This window comes from Oryx dammah, unplaced genomic scaffold (genome assembly GCF_014754425.2).
Source record: "Oryx dammah isolate SB20612 unplaced genomic scaffold, SCBI_Odam_1.1 HiC_scaffold_2, whole genome shotgun sequence".
NCBI lineage: Eukaryota > Metazoa > Chordata > Mammalia > Artiodactyla > Bovidae > Oryx > Oryx dammah.
In genome coordinates, this window is record NW_024070186.1 from 15,299,305 (window position 1) to 15,323,328 (window position 24,024).

At 54.6% G+C, this 24,024-nt stretch overlaps 1 protein-coding gene across 1 annotated transcript in view; it reads left to right on the forward strand.

The window, feature by feature from the left end:
• Positions 1–479: 479 nt before the first annotated feature.
• Positions 480–24,024, forward strand: part of RIPK4 (receptor interacting serine/threonine kinase 4) — a 26,365-nt gene continuing 2,820 nt past the window's right edge. The window contains exons 1-7 of the mRNA XM_040232143.1: positions 480–661; positions 10,371–10,662; positions 15,522–15,670; positions 17,543–17,592; positions 19,849–20,007; positions 20,807–20,904; positions 22,591–22,852. Coding sequence (XP_040088077.1) covers positions 480–661; positions 10,371–10,662; positions 15,522–15,670; positions 17,543–17,592; positions 19,849–20,007; positions 20,807–20,904; positions 22,591–22,852 — 1,192 coding nt within the window. The remainder of the gene's footprint in view (positions 662–10,370; positions 10,663–15,521; positions 15,671–17,542; positions 17,593–19,848; positions 20,008–20,806; positions 20,905–22,590; positions 22,853–24,024) is intronic.

Below are 24,024 nucleotides of genomic sequence, written 5' to 3' on the forward strand. Positions count from 1 at the left end.
GGTTCTTGCCTGATGTCCCAAATATTGACTGTCCTGGTGGATACACGAATCTACACAAGTGGTAACATTGTATAGGACTTCTTACTAACAAAGAATATAGGAGAAATCTGAATAAGATGGGCGGATTGTATAAAAGTCAATATCTACTTTTTTCTATTTTTGCAAAATTTTGTAAAGTGATAGCACTTTGGCAGAGTGAATTATTTTTTACAACTACGTATGGCTCTACGATGATCTAAACACACACACACACACGCACACTCGCAGGCCCGCAGCACACACGCGGGCGCCGCCAGGTCCTTCTAACGCTGGGCGCCCTGCGACCTCACCTGTCCGGTGGGTCGTTCTGCCCAACCTGGGGCTCGGGGGGCGGGGCCGGAGGGGGGCGGGGCCGATGGCGGACGTGATGTCAGCGGGCGGGGCGCGCACCTGGCACCTGGGCGGCCGCGGCGGCGCGGGGCGGCGGCTAGACGCGCGCGATGGAGGGCGAGAGCCGGGGCCCGTGGGCCCTGGGGCTGCTGCGCACCTTCGACGCGGGCGAGTTCGCGGGCTGGGAGAAGGTCGGCTCGGGCGGCTTCGGGCAGGTGTACAAGGTGCGCCACGTCCACTGGAAGACGTGGCTCGCCATCAAGTGCTCGCCGAGTCTGCACGTCGACGACAGGTCAGCGGCCCGGGCGGGGGCGGCTGCGCTGGGCAGGCGGTGGGGAGCCTGGGTTCCGGGCGTTCCCGTTCTCTCCACCCGAATGGCCTCCGGAGCAGCCTCAGCAGGAAAACCCAGCGCCGGGAGAGGCCGTGAGCCCCCGGCGCGGTCGGCGCCGCTGGCCGGGTGGGAGGGACGCGAGAGGCGGCTTGGCGAGCTCCGGGTCTATTTGCTCCCGCCGGGGTCCCAGGATGCGGCTCCTACGGGAGAACCTCGGGGAGCTGCGTTCGCCTGAGGAGTTGTTAAGTGCCTTGTATTGTTACCCGGCTTCCGGTGAGCCCCGGATTTTCAAGGTACCGGGCTCGCCTTGCGTTCGACCCTCGGTGGCGCGTCCGGTCCGCCCAGGTCCCACCCTGGCGCTGCGGTTTGCGCCCGGCTTAGAAAAATTGCCTGTGTGGGGATCTGGGCTTTGTGAGTGAGTTGGACTCCGTTCGACTTACTTAGTAATTTACTTTGGAGCACAAATTGGTGTAAGACTGTAATTATTTCGGTCGGAAGCCCTGGATTTGGTTTGGCCAGGCTTCCTCGGCGCCCTAGCACTTGAGAGTCGCTGCCTGGTTTGGGCCTGGCGGTGGGTCCGGCAGGTGGCCCGGGAGCCTTGTTACAACACTTGGTGCCTTCTGGTCGCACAGTGTCTTTTAGGCTGATTTCATTTCCAGACAAGGCCTCTGGGGAGCGGCCTTGCACTTACCCACTTTGTGGCGAGGCCACGGCGCCCTCCTAGACCCCGGTTTCCCCATCCAAAGCTGGGAGGGTATCTGCTTGTTCCTCGGTAACAGGGGCGCTCAAATAAAGACAGTTGGAAAGGACCAGAGCTGCCCCAGTTAAATTCAGCCAGTGGATTATGGTCTGTTGGTAATTTTAGGGGAGAGGGAGGTGGGAGGAGAGTCTTGAGAAGCAGCTCTTTTTGGCTGGGTGTTGTTCACTGTTTATGGTTGCATTTTAATAATTTATAAGCTTTAATTGAGTACATCCAAATTACTTAGCCTTTGGTGAAGTTTGCATTCAATTTGGAAGTTGTGTGGCATTTGTGTTTTGAATGGAGCCATGCCACCCAATGCTTGTTGCAAAGTTGGGGCTCTTTGCAACCCTATGGGCTATAGTCCACCAGACTCCTCTGTCCATGGAACTTTCCAGGTAAGAATACTGGAATGGGGTGTCATTTCCTACTCCAGGGGATCTTCCCCACTCAGGGCTCGAACCCAGTGTTTCTTGGGTCTCCTGCATTGACAGGCGGGTTCTTGGAGAGCTGTCGCTATAGTCAGCCCTGAACAGACACAGACTAGAAAGGTGACTCCTTTGCTATCTCAGAGACCTGGTTTCTAATCCTTGGCTTATTGAGTGATGGGGCCTACAAACTCCAGCTCCTCTCCCCCTCCACCCATCACCCCCACCTCCCCAGTGGTGGCAACGCTCATTTCGAGGGTGGCCATGTGTGTCCCCTGGACTGAGGTACACAGAATCACAGTGCGTGCTGCCACAGCCCGTGGTCCTGGATAGGAGGAAGCCCTGGGCATCTTTTGTGTTTTCATCCTGGCCTAAGAGATTATACATACAGCAGAGCTATTGGTGGCTTTTTGCTCTAAGCCTCAAATTTCAGTAGAGTGGTGACAAGTGTCATGCAAATATCAGCAGCTCAAAGGTGAGCTGCCTGAGAAGCTGCGCCTCGGATCCTGGGAGCTTCTCAGTCTGGGAGGGGCTCTGTGGTTATTTTGATGAAATCTGAATCACTTTGAATGCCAGCCAACAGTTAGATCCTGAAAGGCAAGACTCTTGCCACTGTGTAGATATTTTTACGCTTTCGGGGGCATTTATTTGTCTGCTGGAGTCTTCTGGCCAAGTTTTCTTCATCAGCGAAGGCTTTTAACATCACCTTATTGTGTTGGAAAAGCAGAGTAAACAAGCAGGTCCCCAGGCTGACTCATCAGCCCTCCCTAGGATCTGTTATTTCCAGCGTCCAGGCCCTTGTTTCTTGGGTGGCCCATTTGGAGGTCGGGTTTCTCCACGTGAGGCAGGCCACTTAGGACCTTGCATGGCCTGGTTGAAAAGTGTTTTGTCCTGTAACTGGAAGGCTTTTCTGCCCTGCCTGAAATAGGCAGGTGGAGGCATGTGCTGGGCAGCTGGGTCGAGGTCAGCATTGCCCAGCAGGAAGAATTCACCTCTTGTGCTTTGCCAGGCTGAGTGGAGCAGGCTCTTCTGCGTTAGCAGCAGATTCTTCTGATTGAGAAGATGGTCAAACCCCTGCTCTTTGTAAAGAAAACTCTTCAGAGTTAATTATTGATGCTTTGGTTTGAGAGTCTCATTCGGAGTTCATGCCCCTCCCTCAGTGGCGTAGGGAGAGCAGGCTTGCATCCCAATCTTGGAATGGTGGAGTGTCCGGCCAGATTTCCACAGGTTGGCTCCATGCTCTTTTGATGAGCTAGCTGTGCACCATCCTGACTCTTATGTTTGCAAGATGTTTCCTGGAGCGGGGAGTTGATTTGACTGAGGTTCCTGGGTGCAGCCCCCAGCCCCGTGCCCCTCCTGGCCAAGTCTTGTCTCACCTGTTTTTAGGCTGGTACTTCTCACCCCTGCCACGAGGGCCTGACCTTTTCCTTCCAAGGGCCTCTTCCACTGGTTACATTGGGACCCACTGCAGGTACAGGTGTGGGCTCATTTTCATCAGCTGCTTCTCCCTCTAGGGAGGCTGGGGTCTCCGGCCCCAGTCTTCATGCCACGCCTTGGCCACAGTGGGGCCTGATCCCCAGCACCCAACGAGGGCTCCTCAGAGTAGCAGGCTGCCCCAGACCATGTGAGTAGGTACTTCTCTGGGAGAAAGTCAGAGGCTGCCTGGTCCCAGACACCCCTTGAAGTTTGCAGCAGGCAGAGGAGCACCTGCCACGTAGCTTCCAAGGGGGACCTGGGAGAAATGATGCCCCCTTCATCCACATCTCCTCCTCTCATGGGGATGTCTGGTAGCTTAGGGGAGACGTGTGTCCTCCCAGCTGACCCTCATTAGGGGATCTTGAGGTTTTGGGCAGAGCTTAGTTGCGGGGGGCATTCCCTTTTAGGTGAGAACTAGCCCTGCAGGCCCGTTCCTCTGGCCCCCACCCCTGGCTAAGAGGAAGCCCGGGATAGCTGAGCACCAGCAGCTGCTGGGTGATTGGCTGAGGCTCGTTGGGGCGAGCCTGAGCAAACCCCAGGTTTGTACATACAGAGCCGATGATCCGACAAGCCCGGTTCTTGTCAGTTTTAAAAATAGCAGTGTGGGAACCCCTTGCAGGCTCCCTGGGAACGTAATTGGGTTGGTGCACAGAGAGGAGGCCCGGCCGGGAGGCTCAGGAATGATTAAACGGTGCTCCTGCTGCCTCTTCCCATAGGTGCTTCCCAGCGCTCTCCCTCTGAGGAGCTCTTTGTTACCAGATGCCTTCCCTGCACCTCCACCCTTCCTTCTCTGCCCGCAGTGTCCTGCGGCTCCTTTTTCAGAAGCCTGAGTCCCAGGACCCATTTTCTCCCCTCCTCCCCACAAGGTATTTGCCTCCAGATATGGCTGGATGTCTTTGGAATTTCTGCCTGAGACTGGAGGAGAACCCCACAGCTTCTCCTAAAAAGGCCCTTTGGAAATAATCAGTTTGGGACTTCCCTGGTGGTCCAGTGGCCAAGACTCCTTCCTATGCAGGGATGCAGGGAACTGAGACCCCACTAGCCGAAAGGCAGCTCAGCTCAGGCTGCAACAAAAGATCCCGCATGCCTCAACTAAGACCCGACACTGTCAAATGAATATCAAAAGAAAGAAAAAAATGATCAGTCTGGTGAGATTTCTCATCTCTCTCCACCCCACGTCTTCTCTGGGGTGGGGGAAATGGGTTTCAGCCAGAAGAAAGATTGTACTGACCTAAATGCTGCTGAGTAAGTGACTTTAACAAATTGGACCCCAGCTTGGTGTTCCGTCTTGGAGCAAGAGGGGTGGGGCGGGGGTGCTTTCCCCCATTCCTGCTGGGGAACAGCAACCCTTCCCCAAATGGGAGAAAGGAGATGTGATTGAAATGATTACAGAAGAGAAACATGACGCCAGCCCTACTGAATTATGCCTAATTGTAGACACGCTTTTAGCACGTCACCATTTTGGGGTTTAATGAAGACTGATGTCGGTGTTCTTTGGAAGGAATGATGCTAAAGCTGAAACTCCAGTACTTTGGCCACCTCTTGCGAAGAGTTGATTCATTGGAAAAGACTTTGATGCTGGGAGGGATTGGGGGCAGGAGGAGAAGGGGACAACAGAGGATGAGATGGCTGGATGGCATCACTGACTCGATGTACGTGAGTCTGAGTGAACTCCAGGAGTTGGTGATGGACAGGGAGGCCTGGTGTGCTGCAATTCATGGGGTCACAAAGAGTTGGACATGACTGAGCGACTGAACTGAACTGATGTCAGTGGACTCTGGTGGCTGGAGCTTCACCCCTCACTGGGTGGAATGGGATTTGATGGTGAGGAGTCTGGGCACCTGTAGGCCCCTGGCCTGGTCCTGCACTTGGGCTCTGGGACGGGTTTGACAGTCTCTCCTGGTCCTTAAGTAATAGCAGCCATCACAATATCCAATCTCCATCCTTTGTGTGTTGTCATCAACATAAACTGGAAACACTGCTTCGAGGAAAAGTGCATTTAAATTGATGAAAACACACTGGTGGTTTCATTCTGTATAAGAAGCACTTTTCTTTCTTTTCCAGCAACTCCCAGAAAGGGCCCAGCGCAGCCCTGACTTATTGAACTGCTGATACTGCCAGGTGTGGGGTGGGTTGGGGGGTTTGGGGGGTCCTGTCATGGTACCAGAGGCCCGGGGAAGAAAGACCTAGAGGATAAATGGGATGAACACCTTTTGTGTAGACCTTCCTGAACCTGAACAATGAGGGTGGTTAGGGGGCTCAGCCAGCCCGCCCCCAGGTCCATGTGAGGGGCTCTTTCCGTGTTCCCTTGATTCCCCTGCTGTGTGGTCCTGGAACCCTCTTCCCCTCCCTGGTGGGTGCAGCCAGGGTAGGGTCCTCGCTTTAAGGCATTTCTGATTGAGCTATCACAGAGAAGGTGATTTGTCCCTTGAAATGCAGACTTCATTTCCAAGATATCTCACCTTCCTCCTCCAACTGTCCTGGGATGTGTCATCAGTGGTCACGCTGACCTGTGTCAGTCACAAAGCCTGCCTGGTGTTGTTTCCCGAATGGGCACAGGCTGTCTCAGAACATTCCAGCCACAGTCAACTTTATGGAGCAGACAGCTGCAGGGCCGCACCCCCCACCAACCCCGCTTAAACAAAGTCATGTTAATGGGGTCTCAGTTTGGCAGGAAGGGCCCGGGGCAGGGGAATGAGCCGGGGACCTGCTGACCTCGGCTGGTGGGGCCCCGCGAGTGATCTGCTGCCAGCGGCTCCTCTGAGCCTAAGGAACTCCACCATCAGAAGTCACCTGGGTCTTATGTATTCAGCCCTTTGGGCAAATGGAAGCAAACGCTTTTGCTGAGAGGCACAGAGCCACTCTTCTCAAGACCTTCAGCCTCAGTGTAATTGACAGCCTCCTCGGCTGTTGTCAGGCTGGCAGGAGGGTGGGGCTGGGGCTGGCTCTCAGAATGTCCTCTGAGTGACTGGCCTGTAAACTCTGGAGCCAGCAGTGCCGGGAAGCCTGTGGGCCTGGGGGGCACTCCCGGTGGAAGTGTGTCTCTGTCCATCCCGTGGCCAAACATACATCAGGACCACGTGAGTGCTGCATGCTGGACTCGTGCGGGTGGGGAGCAGCGGCACACCAGTCACTTTAAAAGAATATGAAGGAAGGCGGGAGGACCAGACAAGTCACAAAACCGATTCTTCAGTAGGGAACAGGAGCGGCCCCAGTCCTGATCCCCACCACTGGGTAGTGAGTGTCAGAGGAGGGTGCTTGAACTGGTTAGTGTAGGTGACGTGAGGTCTCCCCGGAGGAGGAGGAAGGGGATGGGCCCAGTGTGCCATTTCCAATCCTTAAGTGACTTGTGTTGTTCAGTCGCTAAGTCGTGTCCAACTCTTTGTGACCCCATGGACTGCAGCACATCAGGCTTCCCTGTCCTTTACTACCTTTATTTTAAATGATGCTTGATCCAGCCCTTTTCCGGTATAGATGTCCCTTGAGATTGGGTACAGGGCTGGGGTCTGCCTGCAGGTCATCCTGGAGCCCAACGAGCAGCATGGCTGCAGGGAGGAGCTGGCTGGGGCCAGGCATCTGATCCCAGGCTTCAGCCCAGCCTGGGGCCCCCACGGGGGCTCTTGTGGGCATCCTGCTGTCTATCCATTCATTGGCTCTATAACCAGAGTGCTAAGGAAGCGCATCAAACTAAGGCGAGTTAGCTCAGTTTTGTTTTTTAATTGTGTCTTTATTTACTCCTGATGCCTGTCACACTTTTGTTTGAGGCCAGTGGGGTTCTCTTGCTCCTTGAACCTGTTTAGAAGTAACCCACCCCAACGCCTCCTACCTCCCACCTCCTGCTGCTTCCCTGAATGGGGAGCCGCCTAGTGATTCCCAGTAGCATTCTAGGACCATCCTTGTTCCCTCCCTCTTCACATCTAGTCTGTCAGAAGCCTTAATGATTCTCATTCAGAAATGAGCCCCACGTCGACCAGCCTGCTCCCCCTCTACTTCTGGCAGCCATGGCCCCGGCGACCTCCCTGAGTGGGTCATCCACCCTGAGTGTGTGTAGCCCCTCTGCTCCCATGGTTCCTAGCCTGGGACCCCCTGCAGAAGTGGGGGTGTGATCTCCTCATAAGCCCTTACTGCTGCCTGCCCTCTGCCCACCCAAGTTAGGGACCCCCTTTATTAAACCTCCCCAGGTCCCTGTTCTTTCCCTTCAAAGATCTCGGATTTTTCAATGACACCTCTTTTTTGGGGGTAATTTTCCATCTTCTCCTCTAGAAGGTAAATATCCTGAAGGCAGGGAAGGGTCTTGTCATCAGTTCTAACATGTAGAGGATGTGCAGTAAATATATGTCAATAAATGAATTTTAATTGGATACAGATTAAAATTAAAGCAAATGCTGGGAGTACTGAAGTGGGTGATTTCAGGCTGTAGTGGTTTATTTTAAATTTGGCTAAAAATGCATTAGCTCTGTTGCAGGGGTTGTCAAGCTTAAACCTTGGCTTTTGGGGCTGGATAAGTCTTGGCCTTGGGGGCTGTCCTGTGCAATACAGGGTAGGGGGGTGGGCGGTGCTCCTGGCTTCTCCCCACTGGATGCCAGCAGCCCCCAGCTGTGACAACCCACATGTCTCCAGGCAATGCCCAGCATCCCCGGAGACAAAGTTGCCCCTGGGTGAGAACCACTGGTCTACGCCCAGAGATCCTCTCCCTGAGACACCCACCTTGGTGAGTGTTCATGGGGCGGGGTCTCCCCTCCCAAATGCAGGGGCTGGACAGGTAGGCAGAGGTGCTGAGATGCTGTCCAGCTGAGCCCACTGAGGGCAGAGCCAGAGCTAGTGTCAGCGTGTCATGGCTCCTCCTTGCTGGTGGCCCCACCCTGGGAAGTGCTTTCGTGCCTGTGAGGGGAGCCTGGGAGTGAGCTGTGGTCACAGAGAGGAGGCTGGTCAGTGAGAAACAGACTCGTTTTTCTCAGTAGTTTCTGATTCCGCAGCAGGTTGAGAAGCAGGACCAGGGGCCGGCGGGGCGGGCAGGTGCACCCCGACTCCGGAAGAGCCCCTGCAGTGGGAAGCAGCCATCCTGGGTCTGGGTGGGGTGGCTGGTGTGGCAGTCTGCCTTCTGGGGGGGGAGGGGTGTCCCTGCGGCCTCTTGAACCTCTTCTGCTTCAGTTCCCAGCCCTCCGTGGGCTGTGTGCTTCTGAACTGTCCCTTAAGGAGCTTCGGAGAAAACAGGTTCCTGGCACCCACCTGGAGCCCGTTCCCCAGGAGCAGGGCTGTGGAATCTGCATTTCAGCCAGCTCCCGGGTCCTTTCTGCGGTGGCCAGACGCCGTCCTTTGGGGCCTCAGTCTCGTCTCCTGAATGCGCCCTGAGACTTTGACCCATCACACTAACCCTGACCGAGGCCCTGGGTGCTAGACTGTAAGGCCATGGGCTGCACCAGGAAGTGACGTAGAGCGGGGTTGGCCGATTTTCTGTGACAGGAGAGAGCGAATGTTTCAGGCTCTGCAGCCCACGGAGTCTGGCCATGCATCTCTGCCTTGAGTGTGGAGGCTGCCCTGCCCCTGGGGACGTGAATGGATGGGCAAGACTCCCAGCCAGTCAGAGTTCCTTTACAAAATAGGAACTGGCCGTGGACAGCAGTTTGGCAGTTTCTCAAAAGGTTAGATGTAGAAATACCAAATGACCGGGCAACTCTCCTTCTCAGAGTATATCCAAGAGATAGAAGTGGGGACTTGAACCACCTGTGTGTATAAATGTACAGCATTAGTCCCAGTAACTGAAAGGTGCAGACCAGCCGAGTGCCCATCGGCAGATGAACAGATAAACACAGCATGTCAGTTCCTATGGTGGAATGTTACTCAGCTCTGAGAAGAGTGACCTTCTGGTGTGTGCTCCAGCATGTGTGGACCCGGAAAGCATGATGAGTGAAATAAGCAAGTTACTAAAGGACAGGTATTATATGATCCACTTATGTGAAGTCCATAGAGGTCCTGGAAAGTGGAAAAGAGGTTGGGGGCTGCGAGGAGGGTTCCTGTTGGGGTGGGCACAGAGGTTTTTGTTGGGATGATGACAGAGTTTGGGTGGAGAGAGTAGTGTTGACTGTACAACCTCGTGAATGGATATTGATGCCTGTGAATTGCACACTTGTGAATGGTCACAGTGATAAATACTGTGTTACATGTGGTTTACTTACAGTGGCTTTAAAGAGAAGGAGGCTTTTGGACAGTGGTCTCTGCAGACCTGCTTGAGACCAGTGCTCTCTCTGTGGATTTCAGTGTGGCGTTACGGTCAGGAATGATGAGGCCGGCTGGAGTGATGGGCTTCAAAAAGAAGGGGGCTGAGCTCTTTGGGTGGACAGTTCATTATGTTTTAACCTGAACGTCCCTTCTGTCATCCCAAGAGAAGGGTTTGTCAGCATCAGCCACCACCTCTGAAGCCCAGAGCCTGCACCGACTCAGTGCTGCCTAAGAGTTTTCAAATCATAATCAGTCTCTGTTTTCTCCTCTGATAACCCCCAAACATGTAGCTGTGTTTGAATGACCATGGAACTGAGGGCCCAGAAAGTCCCCTACATACGAACCTTTAAGTTGCCAACTTCCAACGATGTGAATGTGCCCCTGTGTGCCAGCTCTTGTGCTGTGCACTGTAGCTTTCAAGGTCCTGCACTGTAAGGTTAAAAGATGTTTTCTTTCTTATTTGTGTTTGTTTTTTAATATATTATTTCTGAAAAGTATTTATAAATCTATGACAGTGTAGTACTATATAGCCGATTGTGTTAGTTGGGTACCTAGGCTCACTTTGTTGGACTTACGAACACGCTCTCAAAAGAAACTCTATTGTAGGTAGGGGTCTCACTGTATTTGACACTAAAGTGAGCCCTGTGTGTATGTGTGCACACACATCCATGCATTTGTACATATGTGTACGTGCATTTTAGCAATTTTGTCAGCCGTATGGAGCTGATTGTCTCCTGGCTGCAGTGCCCGTGTTTGCGGCCAGGTGACTGCTGCCTGCCATATTCCTCATGTCTTTGAACTTTTCCAGGGAGCGCATGGAACTTCTGGAAGAAGCCAAGAAGATGGAGATGGCCAAGTTCCGTTACATCCTGCCCGTGTATGGCATCTGCCGGGAGCCAGTGGGCCTGGTCATGGAGTACATGGAGACCGGCTCCCTGGAAAAGCTGCTGGCCTCTGAGCCGCTGCCCTGGGACCTGCGCTTCCGCATCATCCATGAGACGGCCGTGGGCATGAACTTCCTGCACTGCATGGCCCCGCCGCTCCTGCACCTGGACCTCAAGCCCGCCAACATCCTGCTGGATGCCCACTACCATGTCAAGGTGGGGGTGCGCGGGCAGGGCTCGTGCTCTGGGGGTGCGGTGGGGGAGGCTGGACCTCAGGCCCGCCAACATCTTGCTGGACGCCCACTACACATCAAAGTGCGGGGAGGATGGCAGGGCTGGGTGCTCTGGGGGTGGGGTGGGGAAGGTGGTGGAACCTCAGGGCCAGCAAGAAGGTGGAAGAGGAGGTGGTTCTCCTGCAGGAAAGAGCTCGAAGCAGAGGCTCTCTCAGCATCAGGATCCCACTGTTGTCGTATGTGGCTGGTCTGAATGCCCCTGATGGTGTAGCTGGAAAATGGGCTCTTAGGAACACAGGTTACCCTGCCCCACATTTTGGATCAGGACTCTTGGAGTCTGGGCTTATTGGCCACCTGACAAAATCAGGTTAGAAAGTGGACCACGGATTGGCCAACTCTATGTGAGGCCCGGTGGGGCTGTGTTTCCCCTTGGTGGTTCCTGGGGTGATGGGAGTCTCGGGGTGTCATGGAGAGAAGCCCTGGAGGGACTCCTTCTGTTGTCTTCACCCAAGGCCTGTTAGTTCTGATCTTTTTTCCGGTAAGTTTATAAAGCAGAAAAGCATGAGGTATAATGACTAAAAACTAGAGGCCGCCTGCTGGGATTGGCCATTGTTAGTGTGGTCAGGATTGCATTTCTTTGAAGATCTCTGTCCATGGGGAGCACGAGGTGATCTGGGTCCTAGGGCTCACCCAGCTGCCACAGTCTCCCCATGCCTCAGGAAAGCAAGTTGGCGGGAAGACCCGCACGCCATGGCCTGGGTCCCCTCTGGCTCCTCGGCATCCTCACTCACCCTTGGAAGGAAGGCTGGACCCCCGCACGCTGCACCAACCACCCGCATCCTGACTGCAACAGGCACAGAGCTCCAGCCAAGTCCACCTGTGGCTGGTGGGGAAATTGGTTTTCACATCATGTTTAGTTACAATGTGTCCTTAAGGAGGTGTCACTCAATGATCAGATTTTAGTAGAAATTGGAAGTACGCTCCTGCTAAAGTGAAGCAGGGAATTGAGAAAACAGACATCAGGTGGGTGGTTCCTGGTCCACCCATCTCTCACACCCCTGCAGTCCTGCTTCCTTCTGGTTGGGGTGCTGGCTTCATGTGTGGACCCTCTGCCCCTCATGAACATCACAGGGTTGTGACTGGGAGCCTGGGGTCGGTGGGCACCCAATCAGTGTGAGACCATGGATCTCAAACTTGCCTATGCCCAAGAACGGGGAGGTGAGGACAGGTCCCTGCTGTGTGCAGAGGACCCCATGGGCAGGAGCTGTCGCATCTCCCAGGGGAAGCACCACGTGGACAGTGGCCCCTGCCAACCTGGGGCTCGGAGGGTTGAGTCAAGGGCCCGTGTTGTCCCACTGTACATGGTTGAGCAGAGGTTAGAACCAGATCTGGGGGCCCTGGAGCCCTTGGACCCTCACCCACCCCCCTGCCACACATGGGATGCTCACAGACATAATGGGTGGCAGGCATTGTCACGTAGGGGTGGAGTGGGTAGTGGTGGTAGGTGTCCAGGCAGCCCCCGGGGTGCAGTGTGAGGAGACACTGTAACTCCAGCTCAGGGTGGGGGTGTTCCTGGATGGGGCTGGTCTCCAGAGAGGACCAGTCAGGATTGGGGGCCACACAGAACAGCTCAGGGTGGGGGTGTCGCTGGGTGGGACTGGTCTCCAGAGGGGGCCAGTCAGGATTGGGGGGCACACACAGAACAGCCTTTTGGTGGAGGGAATCATGGAAAATTCTGGGTTTTAGGGGCAGGGGAAACAGACATAGTCGCATTAGGGTACAGGGTGTGGGAGGGTTGCTGAGACATTGCTGGAATAAAATGTGCCTTTCTTAGGGGGTCCCCAGTGGGCACGGCCTGGCCTTCAGAGCTGTCTTTTCGGCATTATGGACCACAGTGGGCCCGGTGGGGCTTGTATTTCAGCCCATTCCCTCTCCATGGTGCAGGTTGCTCTGCTGATAGCCGCGTTTGGGGCAGGAGGCCATGCCCTTTAGGACCACGGTGACCTTCCTCCCAGCACCCTCCTCAGCAGCACAGTCCTCCCGTGGTCTGCCCTAGGCGGGTGGGGTGATAGCCCTGTTGTTGGGGGGGTCCCTGCGCCTGGCCCGTGGGAGTTGGAATGGCTAGGACACAGTCCCTCTGTTCTGTCCATACTGGATGTTGACCCATGCAGGGATGGTCCCGATGATGCTGGGCGCACAGTAGGACCAAACACTCGCCCAGCAGGGTGGAGAGTGCCACTCGCTGGCACCTGAGGCTGGTGGCCCTGTGGTCTGTGTGTTTCTGTGTTGGCTCTGAGGCTCCTCGGCTTGAGCACTTTCTCCCTCCGCTTTCTTCTTCCTGCACTTGGCAGCCCCTGGCTTGGCAGGCCTGGTGCTTTGTGACAGTTTTAGGAAGTGGTTGGACATTCCATAAAGGACCACGTGGCTTGTCGTGGAGGACCTGGGATAGCTGGGAACAGGTGGGGAGGGGATGCTGCCACTTCGAGGACACGGCCAGGGCACCGCCTGACTTCCCCGGAGAGGTCAGGAACGGACTTCTCCGTGACTCCCTTCTCAAGCAGGGGGGCAGTCACCACGCACAGCCCCAGACCAGCAGAAAATCTATTTATGGGCTGGGCTTCTTCCATCCTCAGGAATGGCTCAGCGGGAGCTTGGTCTGAGGTTCTAAGTCATCCGCTGGATTTCTGGGCAGCTCTTGGTTGATGGTCGTTTGCAGTGATATAGCTGGAATCTGCAATCTTGAAATAAGATGATAAGCGGTCACTCCAACCCCTTCCCTTGAGCCCTCCAGATTACATTTATGTCCATAGATAGGAGGATTGGAACTGAAAATTTCACAGCAACCACTGTGTTTTGGAATGAGTATTCAAGGCGCTTAATATTAAATGAATACTTGATATTAAGTATACGAAGTGTCACTACTAAAATATTAATCTTAGTATAAGCCGTAAACCCATTTCAATTTCATAATGAAATAACTCGATTTAAAACTTCAGGCTACGCTTGAGGCCCAGGTTGCTCAGCCCAGACTGTGTTCAGAGGGACAGCCAGGGCCCTGCCCTCTGTAGTCCACAATGACCTTCTCCCCAAGGTGGCGCAGCCCTGCCCCTGGCCTTGGTTACTCTCTGTTAGTCTCATCCAGCTGGGCCCAGTGGGGAAGGGCTGTGTCTCGGGGCCTGTGTGAACACTGGCTCTGGGCAGTACCAAGGTGGACACTAAGTGTGAATTCATTTGTGAATTGTAGACACTTGCTTTTCTCCGGGATTGCCACCGGGATTGTCACTCTCTCCAGGAACCTGGGGACAGACGGGGAGGTGAGAAAGGTCAGATGGAGAAGTCTGGCAGGCTGGAGGGTCAGTGGGCATCAGAGGATTCTCATTCCTGAGTTTGATTTTGATGCCAGGGCTTTCACATAGAATTATGCTTCTTTTCTTTTCACCACGTATATCATGAAGCAGCTGGCTGTACCTGAAAACAGCAGAAATAAAAAGAAAGGGCAGCCAACACGCTTCTGAGAGTCTGGTCCTGACACTTTCCATTCATCCAGCTCTTACCTTGTGTTGCTCCCTCCTCCCAAGCTGCGGGGTTGAGTGATGGGTCTGTTGTGGGGAGCTGGCGCTTTGCTCTCCAGAGTGGAAAGTGTCTTGGAGGCCAGAGAACAGACAGCTGCTGGAGGCCCAGAAATGGCCAGACTGGGCTCCTTCGCATGGACCCACACCCACCCCGGCGCAGCCTGGCCACAGAAACAGGGGGCCTGGTCCAGTCTTTCAGGCTTTCTTCCCATCACCCTCCCCACCCCCTTCAGATGTGAGGACCAGGTCGCCAGTCATGAACTTCCCTTGCTCAGCAGTGATGACACCAGGCCCCTGGCTCACCTTGCGGGCAGGTGAGCCCAGAACTAAAGGTCTGACTCAGCCACATTTCCGATCACTCCAGAGGTGCGTTTGAGGAGGAGCCCAGAATTAATTAGAAGGCTTAGAAAAATCCATGAGCCTCAGAGGAGAATTTATTAAGGGGCCATTTTCCACCTGCCGGCAAGTGTGGCTTAACTACAAAGGGCGTTTAACACCACAAGGGCTCTGATTGACAGCTGGGGTGGGGGCCTGGAGGGCGGTGGGTCCCTGCAGTAACTTCCCCCTTGTGGCTTCCTCAGACCTTCAGGATGGGCACCTTTGTCCCAGGAGCCAAGGAGGCAGCGGGGTGTGAGGGCCACCTAGGAACAGGTGGCCTTGGACTGGTGGGCTCTGCGGTGTACAAGCCGTGTGCAAGACGCTGGGATGCTGTGTGTTTGCAGCCAGCAAGTGTCTGTCCCCAGAACGTTCTGCGTGGAGGACAGATTGGCTGTGTGTGTTCTGCTCGCTTTAAAGGGCTTCTGAAGACATATTTCCCTTTAAAGGATATGCCGCCACTCGCCCGCTTCCCCAGCTGCGAGATTGCATAACTGCTTTGCCCCAACACCTGAAAACGGAGGGCCGCTTCCTCCCTTTGTGCGACGGGGCAGACGCAACGCCCCACAGACAAGCTGTAATTCTTCAGTTCCCTCTCCCAGTGAATTCCTTCCTGATAGTGTAATCTTTTCCCAGCCCATCAAGCTCTTAACGTCTTCAGGCTTGGCTCTTCCCTGGCCGGCCGGGCTTTCCCGCCTGCTCGGGGAGTGCAGCTGACGTGAGAGCTGTGATCCTGACTGGTGAAGGGGCCTGCACAGCCAGGCTGGGGGACCACGCCCCCCCAGCACTGCTGAGGGAACATGATGATAAACGTCCTCAAGTGACAGCTGGGCCGCCTCTCTCGGCACGCTGCCAGCCAAGCCTGACCAGCCCCCTCCTCGCCGCTCTGTTCTAGATTTCCGACTTTGGGCTGGCCAAGTGCAACGGGCTGTCCCACTCGCATGACCTCAGCATGGACGGCCTGTTCGGCACCATCGCCTATCTCCCTCCGGAGCGCATCCGGGAGAAGAGCCGGCTCTTTGACACCAAGCATGACGTGTACAGGTGGGCGACAGGTGTACAGCCCCGGCTGGCTCTGCACCTCCATTCCTCGGGTTTGGATGGGGCTTTCCCAAGGGCTCCCGGGTACCGTCAGATAAGAGGCTAAGTCCAGATGATAGGGCGTTTAGTCGGTGGGCACAAGCCACCCCAGAACTTTCTTTTTTTCTCCTCTCTTTCCTTGCGGCACTGTGCAGCATGTGGGGGTCTTAGTTCCCTGACCAGGGATCGAACCCGTGCCCCCTGCAGGGGGAGCTCAGAGTCTTAACCAGGGACTGTTAGGGAATTCCCAACCCCAGAACTTTCTTACAAGAGGAACTTCTCTGCTGTGGGTGATGCCGCTCAGGATGGAGGTCGTGAATGGGTGGTGTCAGTCAGAGCCGGTTACGTAACGGTGAGAGCTCCCGCCTGGTGAGCGCTTCCGTGTTTGTAGGAAAGGTGGGCTTTCTCACCTGTCTGTTGAGAGCACCTGCTTTCAGTGGTCTGTGCGGCTGTCTGCATGTGAATTCAGGCTCCCAAATCCAGTCCCTCTGGCTCAGAACTTACCCTTCCTAGCATCACTGACCTGTGACAGGAACATGGACGCCTGGAGGCTGTTCACAAGCCAGCATCAGGGATTTCTGAGCCAGAGAACAATCAGGAATCACATGGTAGAATCGTTTCCCAAATTGTCATGGTCTTAATCCCTCAGACTTCTCGAAGAAGAAAAGCAGGCGGGTGGGTGCGAGCGGCACTTAAGCCCCGTCATTGTGGTTCTTGTCCACACGGCTGACTGTCACCCCGAGCCCTGCCTTTGTGTCATCGCTGCTGCCCGGAGTCCCGGCCAACTGGTTTGACCACAGCCGCCCTGTCTGTGCTCTGCTGGGCTTCTCCCTGTCCATCTGTAGTCAGCAGTACAGGGGCCACTGGGCCCGGCTTGTAGGGTTTAGGGAGAATAAGATTCTCTCTTTATTCAGAGTTTAGAGTTTCAGTTTTTGAACTGGCAGATTTCAGTTAATTTTCACTGAGGACATTTGGGTCTCTATAAACAGGTACTGTTAACCCAATGCAGGCTGATAGCCCAAGTTTGGACTTCTTTTTTTTTTTTTTTTTAATTTACCAGATTAAGCTCTTTGGGGGGTATATCCAGAGCAATTATATAGATAGATTGTGTGTGTGTGTATACACATGTATATATATGTGTGTGTGTGTGTATGTATGATATATATAGGTAAATATGTGTACATATATGAAAATATGTATGTACACACACACATTTATGTATGTATATTTATATGGTTGGACAAAATGTTCATTCACGTATTCCGTAAGATGTTACAGAAAAACCCAAATGAACTTTTTGGCCAACCCAGTTTGTATATGTATTAGCACACAAGTATATATAGCTTCTCATCACCACAAAGTGCTGTGGAAAGTTCAGCTGGCTGCCTGCTAATCTTTCCCGGGCACTTGGATGACATCAGTGGGCAGGTTACTCAAGTCACCGAGAGCTGTAGTCAGCATCTTGTGGACGTGTCTGCAAGAACATGGCGTAAATGAAGCAGTCACTCCATTCTCCTCACAAGCTGATGGTCCAGGGACAGGGTGGCCCCCTCTCAGGGACCCCTTCCTGCTGTTTGGACCGGCAGTTCAGTTGACGGAGTTTTGTCTGTTTGACATCTGAGCTTCCAGCATGCCTTGTCCTGCAATAAGAGTATTTGCCTATTTAAAACATTCATGAAAAATACCTCCATGTCCTCTCTCTCTCTCTCCCCCTGTCTCTTGAAGACCCTGGTTGAGGGGGCGGTTTTCCTGAGCTTGTTGCAGTGCCAGGGGAGGGGGTTCTGGCTTTGTTTGAGAATCTGACTTGCAGGCACTGATGTGCTCGTCTCCTTGCAGCTTTGCCATCGTGATCTGGGGCGTGCTCACGCAGAAGAAGCCGTTTGCAGGTGAGTGGACGTGTCGGGGGTGGTGCAGCCGTCTCTCCTGGCACCGTGAAGGGCGTGCTTTGTGGTTCTTTCTGTGTAAGGAAGGCCTGCCAATCGCAGAGGAGGCTGCCTTGGCTCGTGGAGCTGGTGGGCAGTCCAGGCAGGTGGGGTGGTGAGGCTGCTCTGTCCAGCCCAGCAGGTCTGCATGGAGACCCATGGCCCACCTCATTGTGGGCTTTCATATATGCCAAAAAGGTGATCTCTCCATGCAGTTCACATACTGGGAAAGGCACACATCTGATGGGGTCCAGTCAGTGGATCTTGTTAGGTACCAGCTCATTCTTTTATGTTGTGTGATGTAATATACATAGCATATAATTCCCATTGCAATTTTTAAAAAGTAATTCTTATTAGCATTTAGTTGCTAAAATTTCCATTTTTAATCACTTAAGCTGTACACTGTGGTGTTAAGCTCACAGTGTCGTACGATCGTCACCACCTGGACCCCCTGGCGGTTAGGCAAGTCATTCCCAACCCCTAGCCCCTGATCACCACTCATCTGTTTTCTGTTTCTATGGGTTTGTCTGTTGTATATATTTCCAGCTAGTTTTTTTTTTTTTTAATTTTGTAATTTTTGGTTGTAAAACACATGTCTAACAGAAATGACTGCTAGAACTGTGCTGAAGTGTATGGTGTAGTCGTGTGAAGGGTGTTCTTCTTGTGGGGCAGCCAGTCTCCAGAATCACTGTGTAGATGCTGCCGCAGAGGGGTGCCCCCGGGTCAGAGTCCCTGGGTCAGCCTGCCCAGCCTGAGAGCTGGCGGTTTCCTCTTTTCCCCCACCCCACCCACAAGGCACGCACCATGTGGATTTCTGGCCTTGAGATTTCAGTACCTTGACTTGGTTTACTGGAAAGGTCAAGTACTTTTTCTCTTTATTTTGGAAAGCTTTCCTCTTCCTCTCCAAGCCTATCTGGGCTACTTCATCTTTTCTGGTTTGACCAAAAAGTTCTAAAAGTGCAGATCAGAGTCAGTGTGCAGCCCTAGGTCTGCTGGTGGAGAAACAGAGTAGGATCCTTGTAGGGTTTTGTCCGTAGTTGTTACCCTGTCTCCATGATGCTGCCTCATCCGCAGAGGTCCAGGGTCTGGGTTCTTTACAGTGTGGCCATGTGCCCATCTGACCACAGCCGTCTGCTGGACACGGCCCCTGGGGTCAGACACACGATGGGAAGGAACGTGGGAGCTGAGGTGCCCGTGCTTTATCGATTGGTCAACGGGCTATCCAGGGTGCGCAAAGGCAGCTTATGAACCTGTTCCGTCTGTGTTTGGCAGCAGAAACCCTTCCAGGTGTTTAGGTGACTAACGTTTTATCCAGAGGACCTGCTGGGTTTTGGAAGTCTGAGTTATTGTGGAGATAACATGTAGATACCTGAGCTCGCTATTGCATAAGATTTAACGGGAAAGTGGAACAAAACATCAGAGCAGACTCCTGGCAGCCATCAGTGACTTTGGGCCAGTTTTCCACCCCTGTGGCTCAGCATCTTGGGAGTCCCCTGGTGTGGGCGTGGTGGGAACCAGAAGCTTGCACTCCTGCTTGGTTGCCGGTGTGGTTTTAGGCTGATTGAGGAAATCTGGGCCCTGAGGGTCACCTTGGGCCCCTCATTCTGTGACCAGGATGATGATGGTGAGGGGTCCATGCCTGCTTCTGAAGGGGGTTAGGAAGGAGACCAGATGGGGCCCCACATTACGAATTGCAGGAGAAGGGTCCCCGTTTACACAGCCCATGTGTGAAGGGACTGAGAGCCATGTACCATCACTGGGGCTGGCTCATCGCCAGGCACCTGCGCTTTGGGGTAGGCATTCAGAAAGACTTTTTCGTCGTTGCGGGGAGCTATGGACCACTTGGGGGCTGGGCAGTGTGACTCCAAGGTTCATCAGTTTTCCTCTGTTTGGGCCCCTTTGGAATCTGCCCCGTTAGATGTTTTTCTCCTTTGAACTTGATTTTTCTTTGAGTTCACTGCACAGAAAGATCTCTGTGATACAAGAGAGTGATTCCCCTTGGTAGATCACAGGTGGTTTCCAACATCTGGAGAAGAGAGGACAGGTGTGTCCAGCAAGGTTAAGCATTTCAGAAACCTCTGTGCTTTAAAGAGGAAATAAGACCGTGTCTCCCGGGCCGGCGCCCAAACTTTCCCACGGTCGTCGTGGCCCCTCCTGAGGATGAGAAATCTGACCTCAGCCGCTGGGAGCTGTCCTGACTTGTGCGCCGTCCCTTTGCAGACGAGAAAAGCATCCTGCACATCATGGTGAAGGTGGTGAAGGGCCACAGGCCGGAGCTGCCACCTGTCTGCAGACCCCGGCCGCGCGCCTGCGGGAGCCTCCTTGGCCTCATGCAGCGCTGCTGGCATGGGGACCCCCGGGAGCGGCCCAGCTTCCAAGGTGAGCACCTGCCCTGGGCTCCGGGAGCCCTGCTGCCTGACTCTCATGCTGTTGTCCCAGGGGGACGGAGTTGATGGCCAGGAGGGGGACAGGCGGCAGCCGGGACGAAGAGGCTGTCCACAGACAGGAGTGCCAGAGTGAGCCCGCCTCCTGCAGGCTTTGCCCGCCCAGGGCCCCCGCCCACGGCCCTCCAGCTCCCAGGGCCAGGGAGGGGCGGCTGGAGCCACTTGGTCATCTCCAGCTGTCCACCCCCGGCTGCGGCCTGCTGTCCCGAGGAGCCTGGTGTTCCAGGTGCAGATACAGGAGCACGTCTTTTGGGGACCACGTGACCGCTGGCCTGTGGCCTTTGCGTTTCTCGTGGGGCCTCATCCCCAGGGAACAGCTGTGTCCTTTGGCTAGGAAAGTGATCGTGATGCCTTTGGAACTGATCATGACATTTCAAACATACAAGGAAAATGAGTATGAACAAGGTGGGGGCTTTCTAGCCTGGTGCTGGCAGCCCAGGCCGTCGGGGTACGAGCTCTGGCTGGGCTGGCTAACGGGGCTCCCTGGACAAAGGCTTCTTGGGGAAACAGTGACACGGTGGCTCCTTTTAGAGCCTGGCCAGACGCCGCATGTGGTTGCTGATGGGGGTGCCGGGGGTCTGCCGTGAGCTCAGCCAGGGGTCAGCAGTGTGAGCAGTGCTGACCAGTGAGACTGAACACCGCAGGCGCTGGTCCCCTCCAAGGCCACAGGCTTAAGTAGCTCATTTGTTAATTCATTGTCTGAGTGACACACCCATTTGTGTTTTCCTCCAAAGAAATCACTTCTGAAACCGAAGACCTGTATGAAAAACCTGATGAGGAGGTGAAAGAGACGACTCAAGACCCAGATGTGAGAGACATGGCCGAGGCCGAGGTAATGGGGGCCCTCCCGGGGCCTGGTTTCCGCCACATCAGCTTCAGGGATTGAGTCTCTGCTTCTTGCAGACGCCCTGCTAGCCTGGACCACCTGCCCGGTTCTGAGGCTTGGGCCGGCCGCAGAATTCCATCTCAGGGCAGGGGTAGGCCCATGGTGTGCTGGCCCCAGGTTGGGTTCCTGCCTGATGGTATCCCATCCCCACCTGCTGTCTGTGCTTAGGGAAGGGCAATGTGGGCCCATGGCTGACATTAAGTAGCCGCCGCCTGGGCCGGGGAGAGAGAGAGGGTGTGTGTATATGTCTCTGTGTGTGTGTGTCTGTCTGTGTGTGTCTGTGTGTGTGTGTGTCCCACACCCCGTGTATTGAAAGGGCACAGTCTTAACTATTGGACCACCAGGGAAGGCTGGGCCGGATGCTCTTTGAACCAGGGTAGCTGCTTGAAGCCCCTGCTGGGCCACACTGGGGAGAGAGGTCTGGGCTCCAGGGGTCTGGGTGTCTTTCTGCACCTCGAGGTTGGGGATTGGCGCCTTTCTAACTGCCCATAAATGTTTTTCCTCTACGAGTGCCACACGGGTTATGTAAGATGTGATAAATTCTAACTATGCTAACTAAATAAATACCTTTAAGGCAGTAGGACTTGTAAAGTGGAGGCTGATAAACTGACTTTATAAGGTGTTATCTACTGTTATCATCCTGGCTGGGGTGTAAGGCCGGCAGATAAGTAACTGTTTATGATGTGTCTGCTATCTGGGCACGAAGGCCGTGTGTGTCAGGTCAGGGGGCAAAGCGACCGTGGAGGGGACCTGGCCCCCGATAAGAAAAAGCAGCCCAGCACATGGGCGTGACTCGGCACACCAGGCCGCTGGGTCGGAGGATTTGGGGAAGGGCTGTGAATCCCTTGCAGGCTCTGATCCCTCACCAGGACCTGCCTTTCTCCCCGCTGTCAGGATAGAGCCTGCGAAGGGCCTGTTAGCACGGGTTGAGCTGAAACGCTGTGCCCTCCCCAGGGTTGGGCCCCACACCTCACCTGTGCACCCGCAGCCCCCAAGCCAGCCTTGCATGGCCCCAAGGAAGGTTCAGGGTGTTAGGACCCTACCCAAAGCCATCTGCTTCCTCCGTTTCCTGCCGGCACTGACCTGTCCTGGGTGGACCTGGCCAGCACGCAGGCTTCACGACCTGCAGCTTATTCACCTTCTGTCTGGACAGCGGTGCGCTGGGACTCAGCATGGTGACGGGCATCTCTCCCCACCATCTTGTCTTACGATGTCCTCCTGCTGGAGTCTTTGGGCTCTGTGCAGCCGTGGTGCATGCTGCGGGCTAAGTTGCTTCAGTTGTGTCCAACTCTTTGTGACCCCGTGGACTGTAGCCTGCCAGGCTCCTCTGTCTGTGGGATGCTCTAGGTAAGAATACTGGAGTGGGCTGCCATTTCCTTCTCCAGGGGATCTTCCTGACCCGGGAGCTGAACCCACGTCTCTTACGTCTTCTGCATTAGCAGGCGGGTTCTTTACCACAAAGAGTCGGATTCGACTGAGTGACTAACACTTTCACTTTCTTTAGCACCAGCACCGTCTGGGAACAGGAGTTAAATTCTCTGTGTGGCTCACGGGGGACCCATGTGTTCCCCTGATCCTGCCCCATCTGATCATGGACGGAGCCTCATCTCTTCTATCTGCTTGTCTCCACAGGCCCCTGTGCCCACCCCGCTGAAGCGTGCCTCTGCCCCCACCTTCGACAACGATTATAGCCTCTCCGAGCTGCTGTCCCAGCTGGACTCGGGCATCTCCCAGACCCTTGAGGGCCCGGAAGAGCTCAGCCGCAGCTCCTCCGAGTCCAAACTTCCGTCGGCAAGCAGTGGCAAGAGGCTCTCGGGGGTGTCCTCTGTGGATTCTGCTTTCTCCTCCAGAGGGTCACTGTCCTTGTCTTTCGAGCGGGAGCCTTCAACGAGTGGTGAGCAGGGGCCCCCACACTGGGGAAATAATGGGTTTAATTGGGGGGCGGTCAGGCACGGTGTGAGCAACTGAAAGGGATCAGGCGTCTTGTCTCTTGGCCTGGCTGTAGTTCTTCTGTGTTTTCTGAAGCCCTTTGCTTATTGGGTTTGGGTGTCAGTGCACAGCGGAGGGGCACACGGGCTGAGCAGATGTCACTTAGGTGTAAGGGGAGTGGGTCCTGCCCCTGGCTGTGGGGAGGGTCTCGCCCGTGCTGACACCAGGTGCAGGGACTGACCTCAGGTGTGTAGGTTGAAGAAGCTGGATTGTACCAGGTAGCCCTGTGAATGGATGGACCCCCTCTTCCTGGAGAGCTCTCTCTCTTTTGTAATGTCAGCCCTGCACCCCCTTTCTCAGGCAACGCTGGGTACATACCCCATTCTTTCCTATTTGTGGGCTCCCATTTCCTGGGCCTGTGTGTGTTGATGGGTGCACTGTCGCTGGCGGTCATAACTGCCTGGTCCTGACTATACACCTTGAGTTTTCTCTCTGGAAGGCACTTTTCCCTGCTCCCGCCTTGTCCCAGTTGCTGGCCCTCGGGCATGGGGGCCCTCCTGTGAGGGCCTCACTGCGTCTCCTGTGAGGACAACGTGTGAGGTTTCCTTTCCATGAGGCAAAAAAACGGATGTTCATGCGTAGGGCTGCAGCACAGGGGTGGCCGGAGGGTGGTGGGGTGGGTGCAGACCTCAGGAAGAAGGGGAGCTGGCTCTTGCTGGGGAATTGGGAATTCCTCCTGGAATGAGCTCCTTGCCTAAATGCCTTGGCCCTCCTAGATTTTTAGAGTGGTGTGTTTGGAATTAAAGAGAGCATTTTGAGTAAGGAGACACCTTGCAAAGATGCAGAGGTAGGGAAGGCCTGGCTGCATTGGAGGTGAGCAGTCAGCGCTGAGGTTGGAAAGAAAGAAGCACCTGTTTCCCATGGAGAAAGTCATTAGAACTCTCTCTTCTCAGGGTCTGATAACTTCAGGTGACGTGTTCATGCTTAGTTCAGTCACTGGTCCGTCTCAGGAGCCTGTGCTGAAACACCAAGTCCCAACTGCATTTACTCTGTTTTCTTACTATACCCAGCAACCCCTCCTCCTGTGCAAGGCCCCTTGAGCATGTTTCCCTTGAAGGCGTCTTGTTTCATGCACAT